The sequence below is a fragment of the Somniosus microcephalus genome, chromosome 12, assembly GCF_052327205.1.
Source record: "Somniosus microcephalus isolate GS21.2 chromosome 12, FLI_Smic_1.0, whole genome shotgun sequence".
Classification (NCBI taxonomy): Eukaryota; Metazoa; Chordata; class Chondrichthyes; order Squaliformes; family Somniosidae; genus Somniosus; species Somniosus microcephalus.
The window spans coordinates 29,194,695-29,212,793 of record NC_140998.1 but is presented as its reverse complement, the minus strand read 5'-3'; the positions used below and the strand labels follow the sequence as shown (position 1 = coordinate 29,212,793).

Sequence of the window (18,099 nt, the reverse complement as noted above, 5' to 3'; positions counted from 1 at the left end):
TAAGTGGGCTCTATCTGGGCAGTAGAACCGAGGCTTGCACTCAGCGCAAGTGCGGCAGTTCCTGGTCAGGGACCGAACTTCCTCAATCGAGTAGGGTAAGTTACGGGACTTTATGAAGTGGAACAGCCGCGTGACCCCTGGGTGGCAGAGGTCGTTGTGGAGGGTCTGTAGCCGATCCCCGGTGGCGCTGGCACACATCCCTCGTGAGAGGGCGTCAGGGGATTCGTTAAGGGCCCCTGGCCGGTAAATGATGTCGTACTCGAAGGTGGAGAGCTCGATCCGCCACCTAAGAATCTTATCATTTTTAATCTTCCCCCTCTGTTTATTATTGAACATAAACGCTACCGACCGCTGGTCGGTAAGTAGGGTGAAGCGTTTGCCGGCTAGGTAGTGGCACCAGTGGCGCACTGCCTCCACGATGGCTTGGGCCTCCTTTTCCACGGAGGAGTGTCTGATCTCGGGCCCTTGGAGGGTCCTCGAGAAGAAAGCTACGGGCCGCCCCGCCTGGTTGAGGGTGGCCGCCAAGGCGAAGTCAGGCGCATCACTTTCCACTTGAAATGGAGTGTTCTCGTCCACTGCCTGTAGCGTGGCCCGCTCAATATCCTGCTTAATGCTTTTGAAGGCGGCGTGGGCCTCAGCAGAGAGCGGGAAAGAGGATGCTTTCAGGAGGGGGCGGGCTTTGTCGGAGTAGTTGGGGACCCATTGGGAATAATAAGAAAATAACCCCAGGCATCTTTTCAGGGCTTTGGGAGTGTTGGGCAGGGGCAGCTCCCGTAGGGGGCGCAATCGGTCGGGGTCTGGTCCGATTTCCCCATTCTCCACCACGCTGCCTAGTATGCAGAGGCGCGTGGTGCTGTAAACGCACTTGTCCTCGTTGTAGGTGAGGTTGAGTTTTTGTGCAGTTTTCAGGAACCTCTCGAGGTTCGAGTCGTGATCCTGCTGGCTGTGACCGCAGATGGTGACGTTGTCGAGGTAGGGGAAGGTTGCCTGCAAGTGGTGGTCATCGACCATGCGGTCCATCTCCCTCTGGAAGACCGAGACCCCATTCGTCACCCCAAAGGGGACTCTGAGGAATTGGTAGAGGCGTCCGTTCGCCTCGAAGGCGGTGTACGGGCGGTCCTCTGGTCTGATAGGGAGCTGGTGGTACGCTGACTTGAGGTCGATGGTGGAGAACACCCGGTATTGGGCGATTTGGTTCACCATTTCTGATATGCGGGGTAGCGGGTAGGCGTCTAGTAGGGTGTACCTGTTGATCGTTTGACTATAGTCGATCACCATCCGTTTCTTCTCGCTACCCCTTACCACTACCACTTGGGCGCGCCACGGGCTGTTGCTGCGTTCAATAATGCGCTCTTTCAGGAGCCTGTCTACCTCGGTCGCGATAAACCGCCTGTCCTCCCAGCTGTACCTCCTGCTTTTGGTCGCTATTGGCCGGCAATTAGGGGTAAGGTTCGCGAATGGCGAAGGCGGCTTTACCTTCAGGGTAGCCAGACCGCACACTGTGAGGGGCGGCTGGGACCCACCGTACTTGAGCGTGATGCTTTGGTGGTTGCACTGGAAATCCAGGCCCAAGATCACGCTCGCACATAGGTTCTTCATGATTAATACTTTAAAATTATCATATACAGTTCCGTTAACGCACAATTGTACCGTGCAGTAACCCAGAATGGTCGATGTCTGGGTTTTGTCAGCCATAGAGATGGTACCCTGAGTAGGGACCACCTTTAGGGAGAGTTGTTGTGCCAGTTCTGGGTGGATAAAGCTCTCCGTGCTTCCACTGTCAATTAAGCATTTAACCCGGCACCCGTTTACCTCGATGTCCACCATTGATCTGGATAGCGGGTGTGGCCTGGTCTGGTCCACTGTGACCGATGCCACTGTAGGGCCCTGATCGATACAAGATGGCGTCCACGCTGTCTGCTCACAAGATGGCGGACCCCACGAGGTCGGACAAGATGGCGTCCAAGATGGCCGCTCCCACGGCGCACACGCGGCGGTGGCGGGTTTTCCGGCGGGGTTCCCTCTGCACACCTTCCCGAAGTGCCCCTTCTTACCGCACTTAAAGCAGGTGGTGCCTTTCGCCGGGCACAGGTTTCTGGTGTGCTTTGGCTGCCCGCAGAAGTAGCAGTCGGGTCCCTGACGCGTCGCGGCTGTCGTAGGGCTTCTGGGGGGAGAGCGGGGCCCAGCCGGTGTCGGGCTGTCGGGCGGGGAAGATGCCTTCCAAGATGGCGGCGCCCTCGGTGCACACGTGGCGGCGTGGACGGCGCGGGCTGAAGAGTAGGCGTCCGAGTTTCTCTGGGCTACATCCAGGGATCGCGCGGTGTCCGCAGCCTGTTGCAGGTCCAACCCCGTTTTTTCCAGCAGTCTTTGCCGGACGTAAGTGGAGCTGAGGCCTGTGATGAAGGCATCGCGAACAAGCTCGTCAGTGTACACCGCGGCTTTTACATCTTGGCACTTGCAGTCTTTGCCAAGCATTTTCAGGGTGCTTAGGAACTCCTCCACCGATTCCCCAGGTCGCTGTGCGCGGGTGGCGAGCAGGTGCCTAGCATACACCTCATTCGTAGGCTGCTGGTAATGCGCCTTTAAGATGTCGCAGGCGGCCAGGTACGTCTCGGCGTCTTGGATGAGGGGGTAAACCCGGTGGCTTACCCAATTCCGCAGAATTCCGAGTCTCATCCTCGCAGCGTCCGTAGCGTCTTTGACGGCTGCGGAATTGTCCAGGAAGAATTCCATACACTCAAACCAGTGTCCGAAGCGTGCTGATGCGTCCGGATCATGTTGATCCAAATCCAAACGTTCGGGTTTCAGGAGTTGATCCATAGTGTTGAAAAAATAAGTTAATAAAATTGATGTGCCTCAATAATTCCGAGACTCGAAGGTAGCAGAACAAAACAAGGCTTTTATTAACTTAGAACGAAACACGTAAGCGAGAGAGATGTCGTCCTTCTGGAGATTGGGGCTAGACTGAAGCTAGCTTACAAACGGGGCCAGGTATGGGCGGAGCCCTACACACAGCACATTCCAGCACATTCCAGTATACAATACAGCACATTCCAGTACACAATACAATGAGGTCTGGGGGAAGGGAAATGACACTGAAACCGATCTCAGTCACAGGCAGTGATGAATGGAAATATTTCATCACAGTCCTGATGTTCCCCTTTCTGCAATCACTTTTGAACGTTGTTGTGCTGCCTCAGCTCTGTCTCTTTCTCTTCACAAAAGTTGCCTGTTGCAGTGTTGCAATTCTTTGTTGTTTGTGTTTGTACATTGTTCGCACTATGTAACAGATTACCTCTGACTCACAGACTGATTTTCAAAGACAGGGGCTGCTGTTCAAAGGATTTTATGAGCATAAAATGACCCAGCACACGAATTCTGCCAAGTAAAAAAAATCCTTTAAAATTAATGTTATGAAGGTAAATTGTATGGGCCCACTGCTGAAACAACAGGAGTGGGCCACAGCAAAAGTTATGCTGGGCCAACCTCACCGAATTTCATGAAGCCAGCCACGTGAATTACGCACAGTCACCTTCCATTTGAGATTAGGCCTGTCAGCAAGAGGGGCTCCTTAATTCTTGCTCTGCATGAACCTTTGGACAGCTTGTCAAAGAAGTAGAGCCATTCCATTTTGCAGTGCTGCTTTTGAGGTACTTGTACAAAAGGGACGGTCTACACCTGTGCAGAGATGGAACTGATGTTCTCGGGGTAATTTTTGATAAAGCAGTTCGGGAGCATTTAAACTAGTATGGCAGGGGGCTAGAAACCTATGTAGTGAAATAGAGGAAAGTGAAAGGCAGACAGAAATAAATGATAAAAGGGTGAGGAACAAAAAACAAAGGGCCAAACTAATTCATAAAAAATGTGAGCATAAAAAAAGCCTGAGGGTTTTATACCTTAATGCGAGAAGCATCAGGAACAAGGTAGATGAATTAGCTGTGGAAATAGAGGTTAATAATTATGACCTAATTGGGATTACGGAAACATGGTTGCAGGGTGAGCAGGGCTGGGAGCTTAACATACAGGGTATTCAGTATTTAGGAAGGATCGACAAAAAAGAAAGGGAGGAGGGGTAGCATTGCTAGTAAAAGAGGGGATAAATGCAATTGAAAGGAAGGATATTAACTCAGTTAATACAGAATCTATATGGGTGGAGCTAAGAAATAGCGAGGGGCGAAAAACATTAATAGGAGTGGTATATAGGCCTCCAAATAGTAAAATAGAGGTTAGGGAGGGCATCACGAGGGAAATTAGAGAAGCGTGCAATAAGAGCACAGCTGTCATCATAGGTGACTTTAACTTACATATAGATTGGACTAGCCTAATCAGTAAAAATAATGAGGAGGAGGAATTCCTTGAGTGTTTGAGGGATGGTTATCTGGATCAATATGTCGAGGAACCAACTCGGGAACAGGCTATATTGGACTGGGTACTGTGCAATGAGAAGGGACTAATCAGTAATCTTGTTGTACGGGGACCCTTGGGTCAGAGCGATCATAACATGATCGATTTCTCACTCGAAATGGAGAGCGAAGAAATTGACTCAGAGACTAAGGTCCTGAATTTAAACAAGGGGAATTATGATGCCATGAGACGGGAACTGAGTAGGTCTGATTGGACAACGTTCCTGGGAGGACTGGAGGTAGATAAACAATGGCAAACATTTAAAGATAGAATGACAAAATTGCAAAAATTGTTTATACCAATCTGGCATAAAAGGAAATCTAAAAAGGTGACTCAACCGTGGATAACAGGGGAAATTAGAGACAGCATAAAATCCAAAGATAGGGCGTATAAAATAGCCAAAAAAAGCGCCAGAGCGGAAGATTGGGAACAGTTTAAGATAGAGCAAAGGAGGGCAAAGGGCATAATCAAGAGGGGCAAAATAGCTTACGAAAACAAGCTGGCGGAAAATATAAAAACTAACTCCAAAAGCTTTTATAAGTATATCAAAAGGAAAAGACTGGTGAAAACCAAAGTTGGTCCATTGCAGTCAGATACGGGGGAATATATAATGGGAAATAAGGAAATGGCAGATCAACTAAATGCATACTTTGGGTCAGTCTTTACGAAGGAAGACACAAAAAACCTCCCTGGGATATCGGGAAAAATAGGGACATTGGCAAAGGAGGAACTGACGCAAATCAATATCTCTAAGGATATGGTGTTAAGGAAGCTAAAGGGATTGAAGGTGGACAAATCCCCAGGGCCTGATAACATGCATCCTAGGGTACTGAAGGAGGTGGCCCTAGAGATAGCGGATGCACTAAGGATGATTTTTCAGAATTCATTAGACTCGGGAACAGTGCCGATGGATTGGAGGGTAGCTAACGTTACCCCACTATTCAAAAAGGGGGGTAGGGAAAAAGCAGGTAATTACAGACCTGTAAGCCTTACATCAGTTGTGGGCAAAATGCTGGAGTCCATCATTAAGGATGAAATAGCGGAGCACTTAGCAAATGGGGACAGGATAGGACAGAGTCAACATGGATTTACAAAGGGTAAATCGTGCTTGACTAATCTATTGGAATTTTTTGAGGGAGTAACTGGTAGAATAGATGGGGGAGAGCCAGTAGATGTGGTGTACCTGGACTTCCAAAAGGCCTTCGATAAGGTCCCACATAAAAGATTAGCATGGAAAATTGAGGCTCATGGGATAAAGGGGAAAGTTTTGGCGTGGATAGGGAACTGGCTGTCAGATAGAAAACAGAGAGTTGGAATAAACGGCTCATTTTCTGAATGGCAGGCAGTAACAAGTGGGGTACCACAGGGATCTGTCCTGGGCCCCCAGCTGTTCACAATTTACATTAATGACCTGGATCAGGGAGTCGGATGCAGCATTTCCAAATTTGCAGACGACACTAAACTAGGAGGGGGGGTGGGCTCAGAGGAAGAGACCAGGAAGCTCCAGAGCGATTTGGACAGACTGGGCGATTGGGCGGATAAATGGCAGATGCACTATAATGTGGACAAGTGCGAAGTTATCCACCTTGGGTGCAGGAACGGGAGGGCAAATTATTATTTAAATGGCAATAGATTGGGAGAGGGGGAAGTACAGAGAGACCTGGGTGTTCTTGTACACCAGTCACTGAAGGCGAGCATGCAGGTGCAACAGGCGGTCAAGAAGGCAAACGGTATGCTGGCCTTCATAGCAAAAGGGTTAGAATACAGGAACAGGGATACCTTGCTGCAGCTGTACAGGGCACTGGTGAGACCACACCTCGAGTACTGTGTACAGTTTTGGTCGCCTCATCTGAGGAAGGATGTTCTTGCCATGGAGGGGGTGCAGCGGCGATTCACCAGGCTGATACCAGGAATGGCGGGAATGACCTATGAGGAGAGACTATGTAGTTTAGGGATGTACACACTGGAGTTTAGAAGATTGAGAGGGGACCTCATAGAAGTGTATAAAATTCTGACAGGTCTAGACAGACTGGATGCAGAAGGAATGTTTCCCTTGGCGGGTGAGAACAGAACTAGAGGACATAATTTAAGGATAAGGGCTAAACCATTTAGGACAGAGATGAGGGGGAATTTCTTCACTCAGAGAGTGGTGAACCTGTGGAACTCATTGCCACAGAGGGCAGTGTACGCCAGCTCATTAAATATATTTAAGAGGGAATTAGATATATTTCTACGGGCAAAAGGGGTTAAGGGTTACGGAGAGAAGGCGGGGACGGGATACTGAATTAAAGGATCAGCCATGATCTCATCGAATGGCGGAGCAGGCACGAAGGGCCGAATGGCCTACTCCTGCTCCTATCTTCTATGTATAAGTCCAGCAAAACCAGGTTGTTCCGTTTGCAACCCCGGAACACCCCTTCCCACAAGAACTTCATCTTAATACAATCCTTTATGTCTGGGCTACTTGCAGGAAAGGACACTATTTGGTTAGCCATAATCAGTACTGAGCTGAAGGAACAGTGAGTTGAATGCAGCCACCTGGATGATTATCAAACACACTATATAGGCATCTTACTTGGCATGAGGTGGTAGGCAAAGTCAATGTTGTAATCAACAGGCAAGGGACATGGGGGCAGATGAAATAAAAGTTTAACAGACTGAGGATGGCTGCCAATGTAATACTAGACAAAATTTTATATAAAAAGAAAGTGGGCAAATTATGCATGCCACAAAAAGTTTCCTCAGCCTGTTAAATCATGCTGAGGCTGTATGCATTTACAAAAGTGCTCTTTCCCAGTTATTTTTAATTAGTTTATGGGATGTGGGCGTCGCTGGCAAGGCCAGCATTTATTGCCCATCCCTAATTGCCCTCGAGAAGGTGGTGGTGAGCCGCCTTCTTGAACCGCTGCAGTCCATGTGGTGAAGGTACTCCCACAGTGCTGCTAGGTAGGGAGTTCCAGGATTTTGACCCAGCGACGATGAAGGATCGGCGATATACTTCTATGTACGGTCTCAAATCCAGCCAGATGTGCCGAGTGGATGATCCATATCAGCCTCCTCCTGAGGTCCCCACCATCACAGAAGCCAGTCTTCAGCCAATTCGATTCACTCCACGTGATATCAAGAAACGGCTCAGCGCACTGGATACAGCAAAGGCTATGGGCCCTGACAACATCTTGGCTATCGTGCTGAGGACTTGTGCTCCAGAACTAGCCGCGCCTCTAGCCAAGCTGTTCCAGTACAGCTACAACACTGGCATCTATCCGACAATGTGAAAAACTGCCCAGGCATGTCCTGTCCACAAAAAGCAGGACAAATCCAATCCGGCCAATTACTGCCCCATCAATCTACTCTCAATCATCAGCAAAGTGATGGAAGGTGTCATCGACAGTGCTATCAAGCAGCACTTACTCATCAATAACCAGCTCACTGATGCCCAGTTTGGGTTCTGCCAAGACCACTCTGCTTCTGACCTCATTACAGCTTTGGTCCAAACAGGGACAAAGGAGCTGAATTCCAGAGGTGAGGTGAGAGTGACTGCCCTTGACATCAAGGCAGCATTTGACCGAGTGTGACATGAAGGAGCCCTAGCAAAACTGAAGCCAATGGGAATCGGGGGGGGAAAACTCTCCACTGGCTGGAGTCATACCTAGCACAAAGGAAGATGGTTGTGGTGATTGAAGGTCAATCATCACAGCCCTGGACATCGCTGCAGGAGTTCCTCAGGGCAGTGTCCTCGGCCCAACCATCTTCAGCTACTTCATCAATGACCTTCCCTCCAACATAAGGTCAGAAATGGGGATGTTCGCTGATGACTGCACAGTGTTCAGTGTCATTCACAACTCCTCAGATGATGAAGCAGTCCATGCCCGCATGCAACAAGACCTGGACGACGTTCAGGCTTAGGCTGATAAGTGGCAGGTAACATTCGCGCCATAGAAGTGCCAGGCAATGACTATCTCCAACAAGTGAGAGTCTAACCACCGCCCCTTGACATTCAATTGTACGAAGTCACACAACACCAGGTTATAGTCCAACAGTTTTATTTGAAATCACAAGCTTTCCTGACTAACCTGTTTGGACACCATTCACACCGTTGATCGCTGTGATTATCTCTCTGCCAAGGTGTGATAAATGGCAGTTAGAAAGATTACCTGTAAACATCTGACATTATTCTCTGACTATATAAGCTGTGTCTTTATGCATCTCTCCACTTCACCTGACGAAGGAGCGGCGCTCCGAAAGCTTGTGATTTCAAATAAAACTGTTGGACTATAACCTGGTGTTGTGTGACTTCTTACATTTGTCCACCCCAGTCCAATTCCGGCATCTCCACACTTTGACATTCAATGGCATTACCATCGCCAAATCCCCCACCATCAACATCCTGGGGGTCACCATTGACCAGAAACTTAACTAAATCAGCCACATAAATACTGTGGCAACAAGAGCAGGTCAGAGGCTAGGTATTCTGCAGCGAGTGTTTCACCTCCTGACTCCCCAAAGCCTTTCTACCATCTACAAGGCACAAGTAAGGAGTGTGATGGAATACTCTCCACTTGCCTGGATGAGTGCAGTTCCAACAACACTCAAGAAGCTCGACCCCATCCAGGACAAAGCAGCCCGCTTGATTGGCACCCCATCTACCACCTTTAACATTCACTCCCTCCACCACCGGCGTACCATGGCTGCAGTGTGTACCATCTACAAGATGCACTGCATCAACTCGCCAAGGCTTCTTCGGCAGCACCTCCCAAACCCGTGACCTCTTCCACCTAGAAGGACAAGGGCAGCAGGCACATGGGAACACCACCACCTCCAAGTTCCCCTCCAATTCACACACCATTCTGACTTAGAAGTATATCGCCGATCCTTCATCGTCACTGGGTAAAAATCCTGGAACTCCCTATGCAACAGCACTGTGGGAGTATCTTCACCACAAGGACTGCAGCAGTTCAAGAAGGCGGCTCACCACCACCTTCTGAAGGGCAACTAGGGATAGGCAATAAATGCTGGCCTTGCCAGCGACGCCCACATCCCATAAACGAATTTTAAAAAATCAAGATGGTGTGTGATTTGGAGGGGAACTTGGAGGTGGTGTTGTTCCCATGTGCCTGCTGCCCTTGTCCTTCTAGGTGGAAGAGATTGCGGGTTTGGGAGGTGCTGCCGAAGAAGCCTTGGCAAGTTGCTGCCGCACATCTTGTAGATGGTACACACTGCAGCCATGCTGGAGGGAGTGAATGTTTAAGGTGGTAGATGGCATGCCAATCAAGTGGGCTGTTTTGTCCTGGATGGTGTTGAACTTCTTGAGTGTTGTTGGAGCTGCACTCATCCAGATAAGTGGAGAGTATTCCATCACATTCCTGACTTGTGCCTTGTAGATGGTGGAAATGCTTTGGGGAGTCAGGAGGTGAGACACTCGCCGCAGAATACCTAGCCTCCGACCTGCTCTTTTTGCCACAGTATTTATATGGCTGGTCCAGTTAAGTTTCTGGTCAATGGTGACCCCCCCAGGATGTTGATAGTGGGGGATTCGGTGATGGTAATGCCATTGAATGTCAAGGGGCAGTGGTTAGACTCTCTGTTGTTGGAGATAGTCATTGCCTGGCACTTCTGTGGCACGAATGTTACCTGCCACTTGTCAGCCCAAGCCCAAGTTGTGAATAGTACTGAACACTGTGCAGTCATCAGCGAACATCCCCATTTCTGACCTTATGTTGGAGGGAAGGTTATTGATGAAGCAGCTGACGATAGTTTTTGCCTATGACACTGCCCCAAGGAACTCCTGCAGCCATGTCATGGGGCTGTGATGATTGACCTTCAATCACCACAACCATCTTCCTTTGTGCTAAGTATGACTCCAGCCAGTGGAGAGTTTTCCCTCCGATTCCCATTGACTTCAGTTTTGCTAGGGCTCCTTGATGTTACACTTGGTCAAATACTGCTCGATGTCAAGGGCAGTCACTCTCACCTCACCTCTGGAATTCAGCTCCTTTGTCCATGTTTGGACCAAGGCTGTAATGAGGTCGGGAGCCAAGTGGTCTTGGCGGAACCCAAACTGGGCATCAGTGAGCAGGTTATTGGTGAGTAAGTGCCGCTTGATAGCACTGTCGATGACACCTTCTATCACTTTGCTGATGATTGAGAGTAGACTGATGGGGCGGTAATTGGCCGGGTTGGATTTGTCCTGCTTTTTGTGGACAGGAGTTGACATACATGCCGCATTGCAGCAGGGTGTACTTTATTACTGCCATTTCAAATTGGAGCTGCTGTCATCCCATGCACATTTCAAGTTAGCACAGGGGACGTTAGCAGCATCAGTCAATCCTCAAGTAGGTTATTGAGCACTGTTTGGGGAAAAAAATCATATTTTCTCCCTGGAAGCCGAGCAACAGAATGAGATTGCCGTGCAATCTTTTCATAGTGCAGAATTTCCCCATGTCCTGAATGGCACCCATATTCATGGTATTCATGAAGTGCAGGAGGTTACACTCCACCATTGTCCAGGTCGTCAGTGAACCACTTGATCCTGTATTGTTGGTCATTATCCACCTCAGATAGCAGTCATAATGGCTCCATCTTAAGGCACTCCTTTGTGCTTGGGTTGGTTAAAGGAGAAGGCAGACAACCTTGACCTCTTACACCATTGAAACAGCCATGAGCAACAGTGCGCTGAAGGTACAATGAGGCCCATGCTGTTGCCTGAAGAATTATCACACTACAGGCATTTTGAAACAGCATTTCACATGCCAGGGCAGATCAGAAGTCTTTTGACACTTTCCAGAGTGTAAATCGGCACTTAAAATTATGTGCATGTCAGAGTGACCCAGAAACACCTTCAGCAACATTTACCACTGCGCTAACTGCCATGGAAGCTGGGCCATTCACAGCTAATATTTTATTCTACACCCCAGTAGAAATCTTTCTGGACATAGTTGAAATATAGAGCAACCAAATTAAAGTTAAATCCAGTCAAGTGATGAGTATGTGGGCAACTTTATTTTGCAGCATGCGTCCCCTTGGTTTTAGTTTATGTGTTCTACATCCAAATCTTCTGCTTCTAAGTGCATCCCTAGTGGTAGAAGTGAGGTGTTAAAGGGAGGCCTTTGGGATTGATCTGGCCCTGTACTTTCTTATGCTGGGTCATGTACTGGCCCTGCAACTGGGGCCGCCATATCTGATGTTATGGTGGCTGAGTGTTCATACCTGCAACCTGGCTTATCTTATGTCATTTGAATGGACTGGATGTGGCTTTGCCCTGGGTGGCAATTGCCTCATTCATGCCTACTGCAGCCATGTTCCCATTGTTCCAACTCCTTTAGCATGTGCACTAATGTGTGGGGGTCACACATCTGGGCATTTAAGAGTGCAGTGAAGGCCTGCATATTGGCTGCCTCATTCCTCAGGGCAAGTATTACTTCTTTTACTCTACAGCAAGAGTCTGCGCATTAATAAGAGTTATTTTGATTGATCTTAGGGCCTGTAGTACTGAGAGCTGTCGTACATGTGGCTCTGGAGTTGCCAAACACTTCATACTGGACTGTTAGGCAGTCATGCATGATTGCACAGAGGATTTAACTACTATCACCATCAGTCCTTTCAGGATGCTTGCCACCCTAATGTCAGCAAGTGCATATTCTTTTAAATGCAGGTCCTGTGAAGTCCAAATCCCAGGTTGGTTGCTCTGGCTGGAGTGTCTAGAACTAGGGGGCATAGATCTCAGGATAAGGGGTCGGCCATTTAAGACTGAGATGAGGAGGAATTTCTTCACTCAAAGTGTTGTGAATCTTTGGAATTCTCTACCCCAGAGGGCTGTGGATGCGTAGTCATTGAGTAGATTCAAGACTGAGATCGATAGATTTTTGGACTCTAGAGGAATCCAGGGATATGGGGATTGTGGGGATTGGGTGGGAAAGTAGAGTTGAGGTCGAAGATCAGCCATGATCTTATTGAATGGTGGAGCAGGCTCGCGGGGCCGTTTGGCTCCTAGTTCTTATGTTCCAGCCATCAAATTCCTGTTCCTTTTCTGTCACCACTACCTGTCTGACCCACCCAGTGCATCCTCATCATTTTACTCTCCGAATCCCCTGATGTAGATATATATCTGTGCTGGTGCTTGCTACAGGAAGAGTGTTACTATGCACTGTGAGGTGTTCGATTCATGGACACCACTGGGAACTGCACCCGCTCCTTGTGGTTTACCTACAGAAGTAGAAGAGGAATATATGTCAGAATACTGGCTGCACGACACCCCTTCAAGCAGTGTTTATGAGTAATACTGTACATCATGATGGTGTGTAGAATGTATGTTTGTAAGTGAGGAGAGGGTGAATCATCAGAAAGGGATAACAATAGCTCTGAGCTTTGGAGAAGGCCTCCAACTTCCTTCTGCCCCACTTACATTCTCAGGCTTCAGAAAGTCAAGCATTGTCTTTTCAAACTAAAACATTAAAGCCTAAAGAGGGGGCCATCCACCTTCTTGTTATGTGCTGCCTTGCCTGTAAGATGAGTAGTATTCAAATGTTAGAAATTTGAAGGGCACACAAAGCACGCCCACCTGAAGGATACAACATAATTTGACACTTCCTTTGGAATCATTGAAATTTGGATACATGTTTTCAGTTTCCACCACCTCTCTTGAAAATGTTGACTTATGCTGGAGTATTGTTCTATGGGTGTCAACAGCCCTACCGCACTTAGCTCAGGAATCAAACCTCACCTGATACTTTACACCAGATCATTGGGTGGTGATCACGCGTTGGAACACAGGTGGCTGAATGTTTTCCTCCATAACCTGCAGCTTTGATGCTAACTGTAGTGTCCCTACTCATTCCCTTGCTGAGATCAGATTACCTGTGATTAATCTCAAGGGCCCCCAAATTTCCTTTGGGGTAATTTTATTCCAACGCCCCCGCCCCTGGTTAGTAAACTGATGGCATCTGATAGGCTGCCTGTTTTAACTTCAATGGAAAGTTAAATTAGGTGGGGTGTAAAATGGGCAGCCCATCCCATCTCATCAGTTTCCCGTCGGGTGGGTTGTTAAAATTACCCTCTGGTCTTTTTGGATGTCAAAGTACCATATTTGGTACAGGCAGATGGTATTTTGAGGCATGAACTGGTTCTTTTAGGTCTGCATTGCTCAATACCACACAACAAGGTGAATTTACCCAATGACCCAATGGAGGAGCTCTAAAATAGAGAAGAAAAGAACTTGCACTTATTTATATAGCATCATGGACATCCTCAAGTTTCAAAGTGGTTCACAGCCAATTAATTACTTTGAGCTCCGGTTGTTTTATAGCTAACATGAAATGCAATTATTCGTACTCATGATTTCTTCATGGTAAAAATAGAATATTGATTTGTAACAGTATTTATCTATGCGTGGTAAATTATTTATTTCCCCCCTCACTTTAAGTCTCTTGGAATATGCACAATTCCTTGCCCACAATCTGAAGACCTGCTTCTTAGCATTTGTTAGAGTTAATTTTGAACTGATCACTAACTAAGAAGAGAACAAGAGCAGTACTGGGTGACTGACCCTCATATATTGCTTCATGTGGTTAAACATCCTGCTGCTGCTTATCACTTCATCCAGGAGTAGAGGTGATAATTGTGAAATTGGTGAGTGTGGAATACCATTAATGTAATCTGAGAAGATTTTGTAATATGGGGCAGTTTATAACTGGTTTGAAACTGGGGTAACACTGACCTAGAGTGAAGTGTCCTGCTTGTAAGCAAGTTTCTGTGGTCAGCTCATTATTAAAGAAAGACTTGCATTTATATAACGTCTTTCACGACCACCGGATGTCCCAAAGCGCTTTACAGCCAATGATGTAATTTTGAAGAGTATTGTCGCTGTTGTAATGTAAGAAACGCAGCAGCCAATTTGTGCATAGCAAGCTCCCACAAACAGCAATGTGATAATGACCAGATCATCTGTTTTAGTGATGTTGATTGAGGGATAACTATTGGCTAGGACACCGGGGATAACTCCCCTGCTCTTCTTCGAATAATGCCAAGGGATCTTTTACGTCCACCTGAGAGAGCAGACGGGACCTCGATTTAACGTCTCATCTGAAAGATGGCACCTCCGACAGTGCAGCACTCCCTCAGCACTGCACTGGGAGTGTCAGCCTAGATTTTTGTGCTCAAGTCTCTGGAGTGGGACTTGAACCCACAACCTTCTGACTCAGAGGCGAGGGTGCTGCCCACTGAGCCACGGCTGACATAATTTATATAATTATATAATAGCTTCATGTGCAGATTTGGATGTTTGTAGGTAGAACAGTACTGGTGGGAGTGGAAAGTTACGTGTAGGTAAATTTGAAAGGATTGTTACATTTTTTGGGTTCTATATGTACTACGTCACCATCCACACCTGTAAATCAGATCTCACGGCCCCTGTGAAACTGAGTGTGTTTTTGTCTACCTGATAGCTAGGTAAATACACACGGTGATTTGTGGGGAAGGTGCACCTCTGGTTGCAGATACACTTGTATATAGGCATTGAACACCTCGGCTGTTCTCGGAACAGCCTGGCATCTCTCCCTTGCTCTTCCTCTTTTTCCCAGGCTGAGATACAGGGAGATTCTCATTGAGAAGCTGGGAGCAGTAATGGAGCTACAGAGAAAAAATATTTTGCCCACATTTTCAAAGTAGTTCATATATAATTGAAAAGAACAAAAAAAAAGAACTTCTGTTTATATACCTGCTTATACATCTTCAGGACATCCCAAAGCGTTTACAGCCAATTCATTAATTTTGACGAGTAGTCACTTCTGTAGATAAACGAGGCATTCCATAACACTCCATAATACAGTACTGTACGTAGGCGCATCAATGCACCATGCCATGGTCCTGTCTATAAGATTATTTCATTTTAGATTTTTTTAAAATACGGAAGTAATTTGGGGTTTTGCAGCTTTCTAGAATTCTAATGCAGTGAATCAGGGGTGTTGGGGTACAATAAGTTAATTGTAGATTGGAGATGGTTAACCTTCTGTGAATCAAATTGTTAATTATTTTTGTAACTTGCTCTCCTTTACAGCGGACAAGGCTGTTTCTGCAGAAAAGGGACTCTGTTTCAGATCATTGTCAAAAGGAAACTGCTCCCTGCCTCTTTCTCAGCAAATTGCGAAGCAGATCTGCTGCTGCAGCCGTGTGGGCAAAGGATGGGGTAAAAACTGTGAAAAGTGTCCACTTCATGGCTCAGGTAATAATCTTTTAGACATACTGTGCCACTGTTCTGCATAGATAGCTGAAGGTAAAAGAGATGGATATCCGTTTATAGGAAGCTATAGAAGATCAGAATTGAAGTAATCTCTGGTATAACAACAGAAAACGCTGGAAATACTCAGCAGGCCAGGCAGCATCCATGGAGGGAGAAACAGAGTTAACATTTCAGGTCTGGGATCCTTCATCAGAACTGGAAAAAGCTGGAGATGTAACATATTAAGCTGGTGCAGAGACAGGAGGGGGGGGGGCAGTTTCGGAGGGGAGGAAGGAATTGAAAGAATATACTGTACTTTTGTAAGAGGCAGGAAAGATAAAATGTTGCAAATGGGAATGGCAAAAAACATACAGCATGAAAAATGGGGGCAGGGATTATTATCTGAAATTGTTGAACTTGTTAATCTCTGCTAGTTGTACTTTACCTATATTTAAAATTTGTTACACCACAAGCACAGGAAGTCGATGATGTCCTTCCATGCTGTGTGAAACAATGTGGTCAAGTTCTGTGGAGTTTTTTTTCAAAACAATAATAGATCATTAAAATAGTGCAAATGGTGAAACCTTGCCATCGAAACGTTTCTGTTCCTTGTTTGAACAGTATCCGAGGTATCAAGTAATAACCCATCTGGGAAATGTCACTGCAATGTAATCTCCCTCATACTGAAAATATGTCAGGAAACAATCATCTGTGGATCAAAAATGATTCTAAATTATCCTGAAGTTTATTTAGAACTTGAGACCTGGCTTAGAAAAGATTGGTTTTAATGTAATAAATTTACCAAATAGAAATCTACTTTGCAAAGGGTGAAGTTGTAGGTATTCGGGTTCACCTATGCAGGTATTGGACGAATTCCTACTTAATAATCGAGTTCGACTCCAGGAGAACAATCAAAAAGGTTTTTAATGCAGGAACAGAGGAATTCAAACAGGTTACTGAGCTCGCTACAGGAGAGCCATAAAATAGGTCTTCACCAGACGGAGACGCCACGAGGACTGAGTAGGCAGTCCCGTGGATTGCGTGATGACGTCATCGCGTTCTTCCGACGCTTGGGTAGTCACGTGACTTGCGTGATGACGTCACCACGTTTGCCCGCGCTTGGGACGGTCACGTGATGTGCGACGTGACGTCATCGCATTAACCCGCGTCATCGCGTTCGCCCGCGCTCCAAAAGGAGGAAAGTCCCGCACCGGCTTCATCGTTACGTTAAAGGGAATTATGTACGGTAAGTAAGGGACACTCGGTGGTACTGCTACAAAGTAATGAAATTAAAACATGTATACTTTGCAGTATCCATGTGTACCTATCTCTACAGTGAAAACCTTGGAACTACCATCGTTTACTGATGATTTATTGTGGTGCCAAGTATTAAAAGCTGGGAAGTTATAATTGATTTTTTTTTAAGTTGTTGAAATTGAGATTTCCTCTTTTTGGCCCTGATTTTAACAGCTATTTTAGTACGAGGCCTGAGCGAGGGAGCAGTGACTGCTTCCCTGTCAAGCAAATATGCCGGGAGAGGGATTGTGGGCCAACAGATGCCCAGGCAGGTCAGTTTTTCATTTCTTTTTAGGTTTCCTTGTGCTGCAAGGAGGAACAGGAATGCTTCTCCAGGCCTCACAAGAAAGCCTTGGGCCACCCTTACCTTGGGTTCCCACCCCAACTACACCGATCGCCTTTGGCCACCCCCCGACACCCCCCTCTAACCACTTACCAATCCTGCGGGTAGTAATTGGTCAAAAGTAGTCAAAAAACTGCCATTTTGTTGTTTGGTCATAAAATACTTGATTTTATAATTTTGTTGCACCTACTGGCTGTGGCTTCCTGCCTGCGATCTTCCGCTCCCACCCGCTGGCCGGGCAGTGCAACTGGCGGGTTCAGATGAGACTCTGATGAAAGTTATGATAATGAGGCCCGGCTGTTAAGATTGCGCACACCGTACTGCTCCCTCTTTAAAATTGGAGCCTTTATGATAACTTAGAGTCATGGGGGGAAAATTGAGTCGCGTCCTCTTTGGGGCGCTAACTTCGCCGGGGCGTTACTTTTAGCGCCCCGAAAAAATTAGCACTCCCATGGCCAAAATTCATTGGTAGCGCCCCAAGAGGGAAGCGGGGCGCTACTGGAAGCGCCCCGCCTCCCTCTTGGGGCGCTGCGAGGGAATATCGCAGCACCATGCCGTGGTACTGCAAGCTTTCCTCCCCTTCTTAAAGGAGAGGGGCCTTGCGCAGCGCGACCTGGGGCCCAGCTGGGCCACCAGGAATCGGAGTGCTGGCAGAAGAGCCCGACACTCAAGAGAAGTGCCGGGCTCATGGAGCGCAGCCGGCACTCCGCGGGGGGACTGAAGAGGAGGCCGGGGGCGGCAACGGGGGCAGGTGCTGGCAGGCGGCCAGCAACAAAAATGACCGCCCGGCACCTTGCCTTTAATTAGCGCCGCCCCGGCCACAGGTAGGCTCCCCTGACCCCGT

At 47.4% G+C, this 18,099-nt stretch overlaps 1 protein-coding gene across 1 annotated transcript in view; it reads left to right on the top strand.

The window, feature by feature from the left end:
* Positions 1-18,099, top strand: part of LOC147109099 (latent-transforming growth factor beta-binding protein 2-like) — an 817,740-nt gene that overhangs the window by 486,637 nt on the left and 313,004 nt on the right. Inside the window, exon 11 of the mRNA XM_086002712.1 lies at positions 15,455-15,619. Within this exon, the coding sequence (XP_085858838.1) occupies positions 15,455-15,619 (165 nt within the window). The remainder of the gene's footprint in view (positions 1-15,454; positions 15,620-18,099) is intronic.